We start from the raw sequence: 16,042 nt of genomic DNA on the forward strand, positions 1-16,042 counted from the left end.
CGACTGCACAGTTGCACAATAAAAGCTCTGCTTCATCCTGCCTGCGCTACCAAAATAAGAGTCTCAGAAAGCTGGCGTGCACAAGCTAGCAAGCTACGGAGTTTGCCGACAATGTATTTCTTGTAAAGTGTATACAAAGGAGTACGGAAGCTGGACAAATAAGATGCCAAAAACCAACCACTTTCATGTGGTATTGGACAGAAAGGAGGACTTTTTTTCTCCTCCATTCGAAAATGCGGACGTTATCATCACTACTGTCTGATTCCTATCAATGCAAGTCATCACAATCAGGTAATACACCAACTTATATTCTTGTCTTCATGAAAGAAAGGAATCTATATGTGTTAAACATGCTTGTATTATCTTTAAACACCTTTATAACTTATTAACAATATTAACTATATGTGTTAAACATGCTTGTATTATCTTTAACCACCTTTAACTTGTTAACAATATTAACTATATCTGTTAAACATGCTTGTATTATCTTTAACCACCTTTAAGTTGTTAACAATATTAACTATTTGTGTTAAACATGCTTGTATTATTTTTAACCACCTTTAACTTGTTAACAATATTAACTATATGTGTTAAACATACTTGCATTATCTTTAAACACCTTTAACTTGTTAACAATATTAACTATATGTATTGAACATACTTGAATTATCATTAAACACCTTTAATGTATTAACAATATTAACTATATTTGTTAAACATGCTTGCATTATCTTTAAACACCTTTAACTTGTTAACAAAAACATATGTTTCATAAATAACTAAATATAAATTATATATATGAATGAGGTAGATCCCCACGACTTGATCAATTGAAAAGTAGCTCGCCTGCAGAAAAAGTGTGAGCACCCCTGCCCTAACCCTAACCCCAACCCCAACCCTAACCGTAACCCTAACCATTATGATGTGCAGTGATGTTTTTAAATGACCGTAAGTCTTGAACTATAGAAAGTATTTCAATGGTTGAAATCTGCGCTTTTGAGTGTTATAGGAGTTATTACGGTAATCTAGGTCACAGCAGCTCAGACCAGGAACAAAGCAGAGTGGGCGGGGCTTGTTTTCAGCGCGGCCAGCCCGAAACGCGTATGTCAGGGACAGATGCGGAAGCAGATATTTACAACAAATTCCCGCATTAAAGTGATAATGTATCATATTGTTGGTGTTAGTGTTGTCCCGATACCAATATTTTGGTACCGGTACCAAAATGTATTTCGATACTTTGATACTTTTTTTCTAAATAAAGGGGACCACAAAAAATGGCATTATTGGCTTTATTTTAATTTAAAAAATCTTAGAGTACATGGAACATGTTTATTATTGCAATTTAGTCCTTAAATAAAATAGTGAACACACTAGACAACTTGTCTTTTAGTAGTAAGTAAACAAACAAAGACTCCTAATTAGTCTATGCAGTAACATATTGTGTCATTTATACACCTATTATTTTGTACACATTATGAGGGACAAACTGTAAAAAATGGATTATTAATCTACTTGTTCATTTACTGTTAATATCTGCTTATTTTCTGTTTTAACATGTTCTATCTACACTTCTGTTAAAATGTAATAATCACTTATTCTTCTCTAGTTACAGGATCATACATTGGTCATATTCAAAGTCCTCTTGTGTCCAGGGACAAATAATATACATTTAAAAAAACGAAATAAAGATTTTGTGATGCAAAAAAATATCGATGTAATCGTAGTAGTATCGACTAGATGGGCATCATTACAGTGGATGTCAGGTGTAGATCCACCCATGGCGTTTGTTTACATTGTGACGGCGGTGAGCTATTGTATCCTCCTACGGTGTGTAGTGAAGCATGTTTAGCTGTTCCTCGTCCTCCAGTGATAATGGTACATGTAAGAAACTTACTATATTTGTCGCCATGGAGGCGAGGATTAGTGACTTACAAATAGCTAAAACACTGCCGACTTTTGTGAAGATATTGAAGGGGGCCAAAATAGACACTTTCTGGTACCCTACTGTTGATTTACCAACAATTTGAAGGGTACCAATGTTGGTATCGCCATCTGTGTCATGTATTGTGTCACATTCTGTTTTATACCACTTTTCAGCACCCTTTTGTGAAGATATTGCAGGGGGCCAAAATAGACACTTTCTGGTACCCTACTGTTGAATTACCAACAATTTGAAGGGTACCAATGTCGGTATCGGCATCTGTGTCATGTATCGTGTCACATTCTGTTTTGAACCACTTTTCAGCACCCTTTTGTGAAGATATTGCAGGGGGCCAAAATAGACAATTTCTGGTACCCTTCCAACAATTTGAAGGGTACCAATGTTGGTATCGCCATCTGTGTCATGTATCGTGTCAATTCAGTTTTGTACCACTTTTCAGCACCCTTTTGTGAAGATATTGCAGGGGGCCAAAATAGACACTTTCTGGTACTCTACTGTTGAATTACTAACAATTTGAAGGGTGCCAATGTCGGTATCATCATCATCTGTGTCATGTATCGTGTCACATTCTATTTTATACCACTTTTCAGCACCCTTTTGAGAAGATATTGAAGGGGACCAAAATAGACACTTTCTGGTACCCTTCTGTTGAATTACCAACAATTTGAAGGGTACCAATGTCGGTATCGCCATCTGTGTCATGTATCGTGTCACATTTTGTTTTGTACCACTTTTCAGCAACCTTTTGTGAAGATATTGCAGGGGGCAAAAATAGACACTTTCTGGTACCCTACTGTTGAATTACCAACAATTTGAAGGGTGCCAATGTCGGTATCGTCATCTGTGTCATGTATCGTGTCACATTCTGTTTTGTACCACTTTTCAGCAAACTTTTGTGAAGATATTGCAGGGGGTCAAAATAGACACTTTCTGGTACCCTACTGTTGATTTACCAACAATTTGAAGGGTGCCAATGTTGGTATCGTCATCTGTGTCATGTATCTTGTCACATTAAGTTTTGTACCGCTTCTCAGCACCCTTTTGTGAAGATATTGAAGGGGACCAAAATAGATACTTTCTGTTGAATTACCAACAGTTTGAAGGGTGCCAATGTCGGTATCGTCATCTGTGTCATGTATCGTCTCACATTCTGTTTCGTACCACTTTTCGGCACTCTTAAGTGGCTGGTTTGTGTTGTGCCACCATTTTAAGGGAACCAAAATACCCACTATTGGGATAACTGTTGAGTTACCTATCATTTTTAAGGGTGCCAATATCTGCATCATGTATCGTATCACATTCTGTTTTGCTATTGAAGGGTACCAAAATAAGCGATGCGTTTGAGGACCACCAGTCAGTTTGAACATTAAAAAGCAGGACTTTGGGATGATTACATACCAATGACCGTGTGATTCTAGGTACGACTTTTAAATACTGAGGTTTGTTTTGGGCGTTCTAAACTTGCGACGCGTCCCAAAGAGTGACAAAATATTTTATTCGTACTATTTTGGGTTGGGGCACTCAAACAAAGAAGCGCTTTTCCCTGCTTGGATCAGCATCTTGATCTCGGCCGACAGCAAAATCTGGTGTTTTTTTTCCCCCCTGACGTGCAGCCCAGCCCTGCACAAAGTCCTTTTTTTAAGAAGTTGTGCCAAATGAAAAACAAACAAACAAATGGCAAAGCAAACATTGGCGGCGGTAAAAAGACGAAAATTGGGAAAAAAAGCGTTTGCTTCCCGTCGATGATTGTGGACGTGCGTGTGTGTGTGTGTGTGTGTGTGTGTGTGTGTGTGTGTGTGTGTGTGTGTGTGTGTGTGTGTCCATTAACACCTTCATCAACGGCGTCATTAGCACGCCATGCATCAATATCTAACATCTTGCCGCCAGCAGGAAGCTGCTTATCTGAGTGGGCGGGGGTGAAAGATGAAAGAAAGGTGACTGACCCCCCCCACCCTCCCATCATTAAAGGCTGTGTTATTATATTCCTGCGCCAAGTATTTACTCGCACAATCCAGTGTTTGCATCTCCGCTTCCGAACAAACGTGGCCGTCGGCGTGCGTTTAACAGGAATGATGAAAAGAAAACGTCATTGTTGTGAAGTGGATGCAGTTCCACCCACTGCCTGCTGGGGGCAGTAGTGAGTGGCAGAGCAGTGAGTATTACAAATGAAATGGTGGAAAGATTGTTGCCATGGTAACAGGTTTCTTACCACGTGGTTGGTGCGGTCCCGGATGGGTCGGTACCCCGCCGCGGGGACGCAGTGCTCGGCGTGGCCGTTGCAGAAGCAGCTTCCCTTCACGATCAAGTCGTAAATGGCGAAGTGTCGGGTGGGCGGGGCGTCCCCGCCCGAGGAGGCGGGCTCTTTGGCCTGGCAGGGGCACGGCTGGCGCTGGAGGAGGCGGATCCTAACGTTGGTCACCCGCAGCTGCTGCTGGCCCTCCAGGCCGAAGGGGTCCAAAGACTCCCACTTGGGCAGAGTCCGGTAAATCACCTGTGGGGAACATTTCACAATAAAAGCATCAATTAAAAGGTTTGGTGGTCAATGAGAGTCGTTTTGAATATTGAGATTTGCTTTCATGCTCTAAACGTGGAAATGTTGCATCCCATTGGGCCACTTTTTGACGGTATCATCATCTGTGTCATGTATCGTGTCACATTCAGTTTTGTACCACTTTTCAGCACCCTTTTGTGAAAATATTGTAGGGTGCCAAAATAGACACTTTCTGGAACCCTACTGTTGAATTACCAACAATTTGAAGGGTCCCAATGTCGGTATCGTCATTTGTGTCATGTATCGTGTCACATTCTGTTTTGTACCACTTTTCAGCACCCTTTTGTGAAGATTTTGAAGGGTCCCAAAATAGACACCTTTTTGTGAAAACATTGAAGGGTATCAAAATAGACACTTTCTGGTACCCTACTGTTGAATTACCAACAATTTGAAGGGTGCCAATGTCGGTATCATCATCATCTGTGTCATATATCGTGTCACATTCAGTTTTGTACCACTTTTCAGCACCTTTTTGTGAAGATATTGTAGGGTACCAAAAAAGACACTTTCTGGAACCCTACTGTTGAATCACCAACAATTTGAAGGGTTCCAATGTCGGTATCGTCATTTGTGTCATGTATCGTGTCACATTCTGTTTTGTACCACTTTTCAGCACCCTTTTGTGAAGATATTGAAGGGTCCCAAAATAGACACCTTTTTGTGAAAACATTGAAGGGTATCATAATAGACACTTTCTGGTACCCTACTGTTGAATTACCAACAATTTGAAGGGTGCCAATGTCGGTATCATCATCATCTGTGTCATGTATCGTGTCACATTCAGTTTTGTACCACTTTTCAGCACCTTTTTGTGAAGATATTGTAGGGTACCAAAAAAGACACTTTCTGGAACCCTACTGTTGAATTACCAACAATTTGAAGGGTGCCAATGTCGGTATCATCATCATCTGTGTCATGTATCGTGTCACATTCGGTTTTGTACCACTTTTCAGCACCTTTTGTGAAGATACTGAAAGGTACCAAAATAGACACTTTCTGGTACCCTACTGTTGAATCACCAACAATTTGAAGGGTTCCAATGTCGGTATCGTCATTTGTGTCATGTATCGTGTCACATTCTGTTTTGTACCACTTTTCAGCACCCTTTTGTGAAGATATTGAAGGGTCCCAAAATAGACACCTTTTTGTGAAAACATTGAAGGGTATCATAATAGACACTTTCTGGTACCCTACTGTTGAATTACCAACAATTTGAAGGGTCCCAATGTCGGCATCGTCATCTGAGTCATGTATCGTGTCACATTCGGTTTTGTGCCACTTTTCAGCACCCTTTTGTGAAGATATTGAAGGGTACCAAAATAGACACTTTCTGGTACCCTGTAGTTGAATCACCAACAATTTGAAGGGTGCCAATGTCGGTATTGTCATCTGTGCCATGTATCGTGTCACATTCTGTTTCGTACCACTTTTCAGCACCCTTTTGTGAAGATATTGAAGGGTCCCAAAATAGACACCTTTTTGTGAAAACATTGAAGGGTATCATAATAGACACTTTCTGGTACCCTACTGTTGAATTACCAACAATTTGAAGGGTCCCAATGTCGGCATCGTCATCTGAGTCATGTATCGTGTCACATTCGGTTTTGTGCCACTTTTCAGCACCCTTTTGTGAAGATATTGAAGGGTACCAAAATAGACACTTTCTGGTACCCTGTAGTTGAATCACCAACAATTTGAAGGGTGCCAATGTCGGTATTGTCATCTGTGCCATGTATCGTGTCACATTCTGTTTCGTACCACTTTTCAGCACCCTTTTGTGAAGATATTGAAGGGTCCCAAAATAGACACCTTTTTGTGAAAACATTGAAGGGTATCATAATAGACACTTTCTGGTACCCTACTGTTGATTTACCAACAATTTGAAGGGTACCAATGTCGGCATCGTCATCTGTGTCATGTATCGTGTCACATTCGGTTTTGTGCCACTTTTCAGCACCTTTTGTGAAGATACTGAAAGGTACCAAAATAGACACTTTCTGGTACCCTACTGTTGAATCACCAACAATTTGAAGGGTTCCAATGTCGGTATCGTCATTTGTGTCATGTATCGTGTCACATTCTGTTTTGTACCACTTTTCAGCACCCTTTTGTGAAGATATTGAAGGGTCCCAAAATAGACACCTTTTTGTGAAAACATTGAAGGGTATCATAATCGACACTTTCTGGTACCCTACTGTTGAATTACCAACAATTTGAAGGGTACCAATGTCGGCATCGTCATCTGTGTCATATATCGTGTCACATTCTGTTTTGTGCCACTTTACAGCACCCTTTTGTGAAGATATTGAAGGGTGCCAAAATAGACACTTTCTGGTACCCTGTAGTTGAATCACCAACAATTTGAAGAGTGCCAATGTCGGTATCGTCATCTGTGTCATGTATCGTGTCACATTTGGTTTTGTACCACTTTTCAGCACCCTTTTGTGAAGATATTGAAGGGTCCCAAAATAGACACCTTTTTGTGAAAACATTGAAGGGTACCAAAATAGACACTTTCTGGTACCCTGTAGTTGAATCACCAACAATTTGAAGAGTGCCAATGTCGGTATCATCATCATCTGTGTCATGTATCGTGTCACATTCGGTTTTGTGCCACTTTTCAGCACCCTTTTGTGAATATATTGAAGGGTGCCAAAATAGACACTTTCTGGTACCCTACTGTTGAATCACCAACAATTTGAAGGGTGCCAATGTCGGTATCATCATCTGTGCCATGTATCGTGTCACATTCTGTTTTGTACCACTTCTCGGCACCCTTTTGTGAAGATATTGAAGGGTCCCAAAATAGACACCTTTTTGTGAAAACATTGAAGGGTATCATAATAGACACTTTCTGGTACCCTACTGTTGAATTACCAACAATTTGAAGGGTACCAATGTCGGCATCGTCATCTGTGTCATGTATCGTGTCACATTCGGTTTTGTGCCACTTTTCAGCACCTTTTGTGAAGATACTGAAAGGTACCAAAATAGACACTTTCTGGTACCCTACTGTTGAATCACCAACAATTTGAAGGGTTCCAATGTCGGTATCGTCATTTGTGTCATGTATCGTGTCACATTCTGTTTTGTACCACTTTTCAGCACCCTTTTGTGAAGATATTGAAGGGTCCCAAAATAGACACCTTTTTGTGAAAACATTGAAGGGTATCATAATAGACACTTTCTGGTACCCTACTGTTGAATTACCAACAATTTGAAGGGTGCCAATGTCGGTATCATCATCATCGGTGTCATGTATCGTGTCACATTCAGTTTTGTACCACTTTTCAGCACCTTTTTGTGAAGATATTGTAGGGTACCAAAAAAGACACTTTCTGGAACCCTACTGTTGAATTACCAACAATTTGAAGGGTGCCAATGTCGGTATCATCATCATCTGTGTCATGTATCGTGTCACATTCGGTTTTGTACCACTTTTCAGCACCTTTTGTGAAGATACTGAAAGGTACCAAAATAGACACTTTCTGGTACCCTACTGTTGAATCACCAACAATTTGAAGGGTTCCAATGTCGGTATCGTCATTTGTGTCATGTATCGTGTCACATTCTGTTTTGTACCACTTTTCAGCACCCTTTTGTGAAGATATTGAAGGGTCCCAAAATAGACACCTTTTTGTGAAAACATTGAAGGGTATCATAATAGACACTTTCTGGTACCCTACTGTTGAATTACCAACAATTTGAAGGGTCCCAATGTCGGCATCGTCATCTGAGTCATGTATCGTGTCACATTCGGTTTTGTGCCACTTTTCAGCACCCTTTTGTGAAGATATTGAAGGGTACCAAAATAGACACTTTCTGGTACCCTGTAGTTGAATCACCAACAATTTGAAGGGTGCCAATGTCGGTATTGTCATCTGTGCCATGTATCGTGTCACATTCTGTTTCGTACCACTTTTCAGCACCCTTTTGTGAAGATATTGAAGGGTCCCAAAATAGACACCTTTTTGTGAAAACATTGAAGGGTATCATAATAGACACTTTCTGGTACCCTACTGTTGAATTACCAACAATTTGAAGGGTACCAATGTCGGCATCGTCATCTGTGTCATGTATCGTGTCACATTCGGTTTTGTGCCACTTTTCAGCACCTTTTGTGAAGATACTGAAAGGTACCAAAATAGACACTTTCTGGTACCCTACTGTTGAATCACCAACAATTTGAAGGGTTCCAATGTCGGTATCGTCATTTGTATCGTGTCACATTCTGTTTTGTACCACTTTTCAGCACCCTTTTGTGAAGATATTGAAGGGTCCCAAAATAGACACCTTTTTGTGAAAACATTGAAGGGTATCATAATAGACACTTTCTGGTACCCTACTGTTGAATTACCAACAATTTGAAGGGTCCCAATGTCGGCATCGTCATCTGAGTCATGTATCGTGTCACATTCGGTTTTGTGCCACTTTTCAGCACCCTTTTGTGAAGATATTGAAGGGTACCAAAATAGACACTTTCTGGTACCCTGTAGTTGAATCACCAACAATTTGAAGGGTGCCAATGTCGGTATTGTCATCTGTGCCATGTATCGTGTCACATTCTGTTTCGTACCACTTTTCAGCACCCTTTTGTGAAGATATTGAAGGGTCCCAAAATAGACACCTTTTTGTGAAAACATTGAAGGGTATCATAATAGACACTTTCTGGTACCCTACTGTTGAATTACCAACAATTTGAAGGGTACCAATGTCGGCATCGTCATCTGTGTCATGTATCGTGTCACATTCGGTTTTGTGCCACTTTTCAGCACCTTTTGTGAAGATACTGAAAGGTACCAAAATAGACACTTTCTGGTACCCTACTGTTGAATCACCAACAATTTGAAGGGTTCCAATGTCGGTATCGTCATTTGTGTCATGTATCGTGTCACATTCTGTTTTGTACCACTTTTCAGCACCCTTTTGTGAAGATATTGAAGGGTCCCAAAATAGACACCTTTTTGTGAAAACATTGAAGGGTATCATAATCGACACTTTCTGGTACCCTACTGTTGAATTACCAACAATTTGAAGGGTACCAATGTCGGCATTGTCATCTGTGTCATATATCGTGTCACATTCTGTTTTGTGCCACTTTTCAGCACCCTTTTGTGAAGATATTGAAGGGTGCCAAAATAGACACTTTCTGGTACCCTGTAGTTGAATCACCAACAATTTGAAGAGTGCCAATGTCGGTATCGTCATCTGTGTCATTTATCGTGTCACATTTGGTTTTGTGTCACTTTTCAGCACCCTTTTGTGAAGATATTGAAGGGTCCCAAAATAGACACCTTTTTGTGAAAACATTGAAGGGTACCAAAATAGACACTTTCTGGTACCCTACTGTTGAATTACCAACAATTTGAAGGGTCCCAATGTCGGTATCATCATCATCTGTGTCATGTATCGTGTCACATTCGGTTTTGTGCCACTTTTCAGCACCCTTTTGTGAATATATTGAAGGGTGCCAAAATAGACACTTTCTGGTACCCTACTGTTGAATCACCAACAATTTGAAGGGTGCCAATGTCGGTATCATCATCTGTGCCATGTATCGTGTCACATTCTGTTTTGTACCACTTCTCGGCACCCTTTTGTGAAGATATTGAAGGGTCCCAAAATAGACACCTTTTTGTGAAAACATTGAAGGGTATCATAATAGACACTTTCTGGTACCCTACTGTTGAATTACCAACAATTTGAAGGGTCCCAATGTCGGTATCATCATCACCTGTGTCATGTATCGTGTCACATTCGGTTTTGTACCACTTTTCAGCACCCTTTTGTGAAGATACTGAAAGGTACCAAAATAGACACTTTCTGGAACCCTACTGTTGAATCACCAACAATTTGAAGGGTTCCGATGTCGGTATCGTCATTTGTGTCATGTATCGTGTCACATTCAGTTTTGTACCACTTTTCGGCACCCTTTTATTAAGATATTGAAGGGTACCAAAATAGACACTGTCTGGAACCTTACTGTTGAATTACCAACAATTTGAAGGGTACCAATGTCGGTATCATCATCATCTGTGTCATGTATCGTGTCAAATTCAGTTTTGTACCACTTTTCAGCACCCTTTTGTGAAGATACTGAAAGGTACCAAAATAGACACTTTCTGGTACCCTACTGTTGAATCACCAACAATGCCAATATCTGTGTCATGTATCGTATCACATTCTTTTTGTACCACTTTTTTTGTTTCGGTGCCAAGCTATTGAAGGGTACCAAAATAAGCGATGCGTTTGAGGCCCACCAGTCAGTTTGAACATTAAAAAGCAGGACTTTGGGATGATTACATACCGATGACCGTGTGATTCTAGGTACGACTTTTTAAATATTGAGGTTTGTTTTGGCGTTCTAAACTTGCGACGCGTCCCGTCGTCATTGACTACATCACCGCGTGACTACCGGGGTCCTGGGGGTCCTTTAAAATTGAAGATCCTCTTTTATGGGCTGCCATCTCCACGGTTACCGCCGCTGCTGGGAGGCAAGAAAAGTGTCATCAGTGTGTGCGTGTTGGCGACCCCCCCGCCCCCCCCATTGACCGGCCCCAAAAAAGTGTGATGGGAGGAGTGCTATTAATTTCCTGGTGGTTGCAAAGAGGTCGCAGGGTCCCGCCATTGTGGCGCAGCGCGATGAAGAGGAAGGCGACGAATGGGACGAGGAGAAGGGAGAACACGGACAGACAAAGACGGGGGACAGTCTGACATAACTCAGGGCGCCACAAAGGGGTCTGCGACAGCTCGGCCATTCCGGGGCAACAACACATTCCTCCGCCGACGAGAACATTCCACGCGCTTCTATCTGTGTGTTTACGGAGCGGGCCCGTCACGCGTGTGCGTGCGCCTAACCCACGCAACCTTTGCACCGTCTCAGCGTATCAATCATTAGCACCCAGGGTGAGAAAAGTCCCGAACTAGGCGTCCCTATTTCACTGTCTGCAGCTTCAACGCTCCTAATCTTTCCTCTGCCCGGTTCCGGGCCTGCAAGAACCAAGTCAAAGTCTTTAATTCCATCAAAGCATACTGTAACCTGGTAAACAGGCACAATGGGCACTGATGGGGGGCAGGGGGGGGGGGGGGGGGGGGGGGGCGTCTGGGCTATTCCACTTCCTTCCAGGCAGACCATGGAAAGCTGACTAAGTAAAGCAGCTAAAAGATCATCCTTCTCCCCCAACAAAGGTCTTCACATGGAAGTATGTTTACAAAGCCCCAAAAGCAGTGAAGTTGTCACGTTGTGTAAATGGTAAATAAAAAGAGAATACAACAAATCCTTTTCAACTTATATTCAATTGAATAGACTGCAAAGACAAGATATTTAACGTTCCAACTGGTAAACTTGTGTTGTTTTTTGCAAATATTAGCTCATTTGGAATTTGATGCCTGCAACATGTCTCAAAAAAGCTGGCACAAGTGGCAAAAAAGACTGAGAAAGTTGAGGAATGCTCATCAAACACTTATTTGGAACATACCACAGGTGTACAGGTGGTGGGTGCCATGATCGGGTATAAAAGCAGCTTCCATGAAAGGCTCAGTCGTTCACAAACAAGGACGGGGGCGAGGGTCACCACTTTGTCAACAAATGCGTGAGCAAATTGTTTAAGAACAACATTTCTCAACCAGCTACTGCAAGGAATTTAGGGATTTCACCATCTACGGTCCGTAATATCATCAAAAGGTTCAGAGAATCTAGAGCAATCACTGCACGTAATCCATGATATTACGGACCTTCGATCCCTCAAGCGGTACTGCATCAAAAACCGACATCAGTGTGTAAAGGATATCACCACATGGGCTCAGGAACACTTCAGAAAACCACTGCCATTAACTCCAGTTGGTCGCTACATCTGTAAGTGCAAGTTAAAACTCTACTATGCAAAGCCAAAGCCATTTATCAACAACACCCAGAAACGCCGCCGGGGGCCCAAGCTCATCTAAAATGGACTGATGCAAAGTGGAAAAGTGTTCTGTGATCTAACGAGTCCACATTTCCAAATTGATTTTGGAAACTGTGGACGTTGTGTCCTCCGGACCAAAGAGGAAAAGAACCATCCGGACTGTTCTTGGCGCAAAGTGTAAAAGGCAGCATCTGTGATGGTATGGGGGTGTATTAGTGCCCAAGGCATGGGTAACGTACACATCTGTGAAGGCACCATTAATGCTGAAAGGTACATACAGGTTTTGGAGCAACATGTTGGCATCCAAGCAACGTTATCATGGACGCCCCTGCTTATTTCAGCAAGACAATGCCAAGCCATGTGTTACAACAGTGTGGCTTCATAGTAAAAGAGTGCGGGTACTACAAGAAAAAGTTGCCATGTTGACTCTGATTTCTTTAAAGTTATTGCTCCAAAAATAAAAATAAACCAAAATGTTGTGAATTATTGACATATTCAAGGCTCCAATTACTTAACATTAAATATTCCACTTTGAATGATGTCTTGGGGAAAATATTGTTTATTTTGTGTGTTTGCCATATAAAAAAATAAAGTTTTCTCTAACAAAAAGGGTACACAACAAACAAATAAAAAATAAAAAAATAATTAAAACTTATAATTGACGGATTTAGTTTTGGACTTTAAAGTAATGACCTTTTTTTTTAACGCTTTTATGAGTTGGGCCCTTTTGAATTCTCAATAATTGTATTTTTTTATTTTTTTTAAACTGTCATTTAAAAAAAAATAATAATAATTTGTGAATTATTGACATATTAAAGGCTCCAATTACTTAACATTAAATATTCCACTTTGAATGATGTCTTGGGAAAAATATTGCATATTATGTGTGTTTGCCATATAAAAAAATATATTTTTCCTCTAACAAAAAGGGCATAAAACAAACAAATAATAAAAAAATAATAATAATTAAAACTTATAATTGACGGATTTGGATTTCGACTCGAAAGTAAAAAGAAAAGCAAATTTATGACCATGTTTTAACACTTTTACGAGTTGGGCCCTTTTGGATTCCCAATAATTATTTTTTTGAATGAATTAAAATCAGTGGTGTTATGAATTATTGCCATATTTAAGGCTCCAATTACTTAACATTAAATATTCCACTTTGAATTATGTTTTGGGGAAAATATTGTTTATTTTGTGGGTTTGCCATATAAAAAAATTAAGTTTTCTCTAACAAAAAGGGCATAAAACAAACAAACAAAAAATTTAAAAAAATAATTAAAACTTATAATTGACGGATTTAGATTTGGACTCAAGTGCCAAAAGTAAAAAGAATAACACATTTATGACCATTTTTTTTACTCTTTTATGAGTAGGGCCCTTTTAGATCCCCAATAATTGTATTACTTTATTTTTTTAAACGGTCATTGCTCAAAATATAAAAATGAATTAAAATCAATGGTGTTATGAATATTTGACATATTTAAGGCTTTAATTACTTCAAGCAACAATTCACTTTGATTTTTGTTTGCATAATTTGTGTTTTCACCATTCAAAAATGGATTTAACCATTTTTGGCATTTTTCCACATTTTGGGCTGTTTTTGCCTTTTTTCTTCCCGGGTCACCTGTGAGTCATCCTGGGGGGTTATATTTTTAAATTCTTCTCATTTTAGCTCTTCCTGGGACTTGTAGAACTCACTCCCAGGGAGGGAACTTTAACCATTTTCGGCCTTTTTCCACATATTAGCCTGTTGTTGCCTTTTTCTTCCCGGGTCACCTGTGAATCATCCTGGGGGTATTTTTTTTACATTTTCCTCATTTTGGCTCTTCCTGGTACTTATGGAACTCACACCCAGGGAGGGAATTTTAACCATTTTCGGCATTTTTCCACATTTTCGCCATTCAAAAATTGATTGTCACTGTAAGATGGCAAACAGGCACAATGGGCACTGATGGGGGCAGAGAGGGTTCAGGGGGGGCATCTGGGCTATTCCACTTCCTTCCAGGCAGACGCATGGAAAGCTGACTAAGTGTTTATATGGACCTGCCTTCCCTCAGGAGGTCAACACTCACATTCTTCCATCATGGTTGACCTCATAAATACCACACACACACACACACACACACACGCACGCACACTCACACACTCACACACACACACACACACACACACACACACACGCTATACAGGACATGAAAAGCCATTAATGGATGGCGTGCTTTCATGTTCTCATGTTAAAAAGCTGAGAGCAGCCCCCCCCTCGTCCGTCCATCCATCATAGCTCTCACTTCATCAAATCCCAGAAACGTCTTACGTGACCGTCATTTGCGTCGAGAAAGACCCTTTGTATCGGTGTGTCCAAGGTGCGGCCCGGGGGCCAATCGCGGCCCGCAGCTTGAGTTTTGTTGGCGTGCAACAAATTGTCCAAAAAAACAGTGAAAATGTAGGAGAAAAAGAGCCAAAAGACGTGAGTTAATGAGAAAAAGTTGAAAATATAAGAGTAATAACTTAGGGGTGTTCAAAGTTTTAAAAGTCAAAGTATGCGGGGGCTATTTTGATATTTTTCTTTTTTTTTTTAATGGAGAAATGCCATAAACAGACAATATGGATCAAACCTTAGTGTCAACTTTTTGTTTGAATGGAGAAATGGTATTATTATTATTAATAATAATAACTATATTAATAGATTTTATTTGTAAAAGCACTTTACATTGAGCAAACAACCTCAAAGTGCTACAGTGCATTAAAAAAAAAAAAAACAATAAAAACTAGAACAGCCTAATAGCTAGAACTAGCACACATATATCTAAAAAAAAAAAGGCTTTTTTAAAAAGAAGGATTTTTAAGCCTTTTTTAAAAGCATCCACAGTCTGCGGTGCCCTCAGGTGGTCAGGGAGAGCTTCCACAGACTGGGAGCGGCAGAGCAGAAAGCCCGGTCTCCCATTGTTTGGAGCTTTGTTATTAGTTATTAGTATCAAAAATGTCAGCTTTTTCTCAGAATGAGAATGGAAGACGGTGTTCTCCTTGTTCAATGTAAACAATAAATATTAACGACTGAGTGCTTAAATAACTAATACGAGCAAGGCTATTAAGATTATTGGTGCAGTGGTGAATAGGGCAGAAGGATGATGAAGTGAGCATGAGTTAGTACAGTCACATTCTCATTACGTCTTTATGCTTATATTTTTACTGTTGTTTATTTCCGACAATGTTGTGGTCTGTGGCTACAAATGTAGCTTACCACCATCAAGGTGGGAATGTGGTCTGAATAAATGATGGGTTCTCAGTTCTCTCCGAAAAGCACTTGGGGTGTCGAGAAAAGTGCTATATAAATCTAATCTGTTATTGTTATTGTTATTATTATCAAAACTTGTGATGCGGGCTGTAAATGGCCCCCTGGCCACACTTTCTGAAATAACTAATAATAATACATTTTGTCAACCGTGTCGTTGTGTTTATCCATCCATTCATCCATTTTCTACCGCTTGTCCCTTCCTGGATCGCGGGGGGAGCTGGAGTATATCTCAGCTGCATTCGGGCGGAAGGCGGTGTACACCCTGGCCAAGTCGCCACCTCATCGCAGGGCCAACACGGATAGACAGACAACATTCACACTCACATTCACAAACTAGGGCCAAA

The 16,042-nt window shown here is 40.4% G+C and overlaps 1 protein-coding gene across 3 annotated transcripts in view; it reads right to left on the reverse strand.

Moving 5' to 3' along the window:
* ntn4 (netrin 4) overlaps nt 1-16,042 on the reverse strand; it is a 101,627-nt gene that overhangs the window by 44,582 nt on the left and 41,003 nt on the right. For all 3 annotated transcript variants that reach the window (XM_061983664.2, XM_061983662.2, XM_061983663.1), the window contains one exon: nt 4,152-4,433. In XM_061983664.2, the coding sequence (XP_061839648.1) occupies nt 4,152-4,433 (282 nt within the window). The remainder of the gene's footprint in view (nt 1-4,151; nt 4,434-16,042) is intronic.

Source organism: Nerophis lumbriciformis, linkage group LG25 (genome assembly GCF_033978685.3).
Source record: "Nerophis lumbriciformis linkage group LG25, RoL_Nlum_v2.1, whole genome shotgun sequence".
NCBI classification, from domain to species: Eukaryota; Metazoa; Chordata; class Actinopteri; order Syngnathiformes; family Syngnathidae; genus Nerophis; species Nerophis lumbriciformis.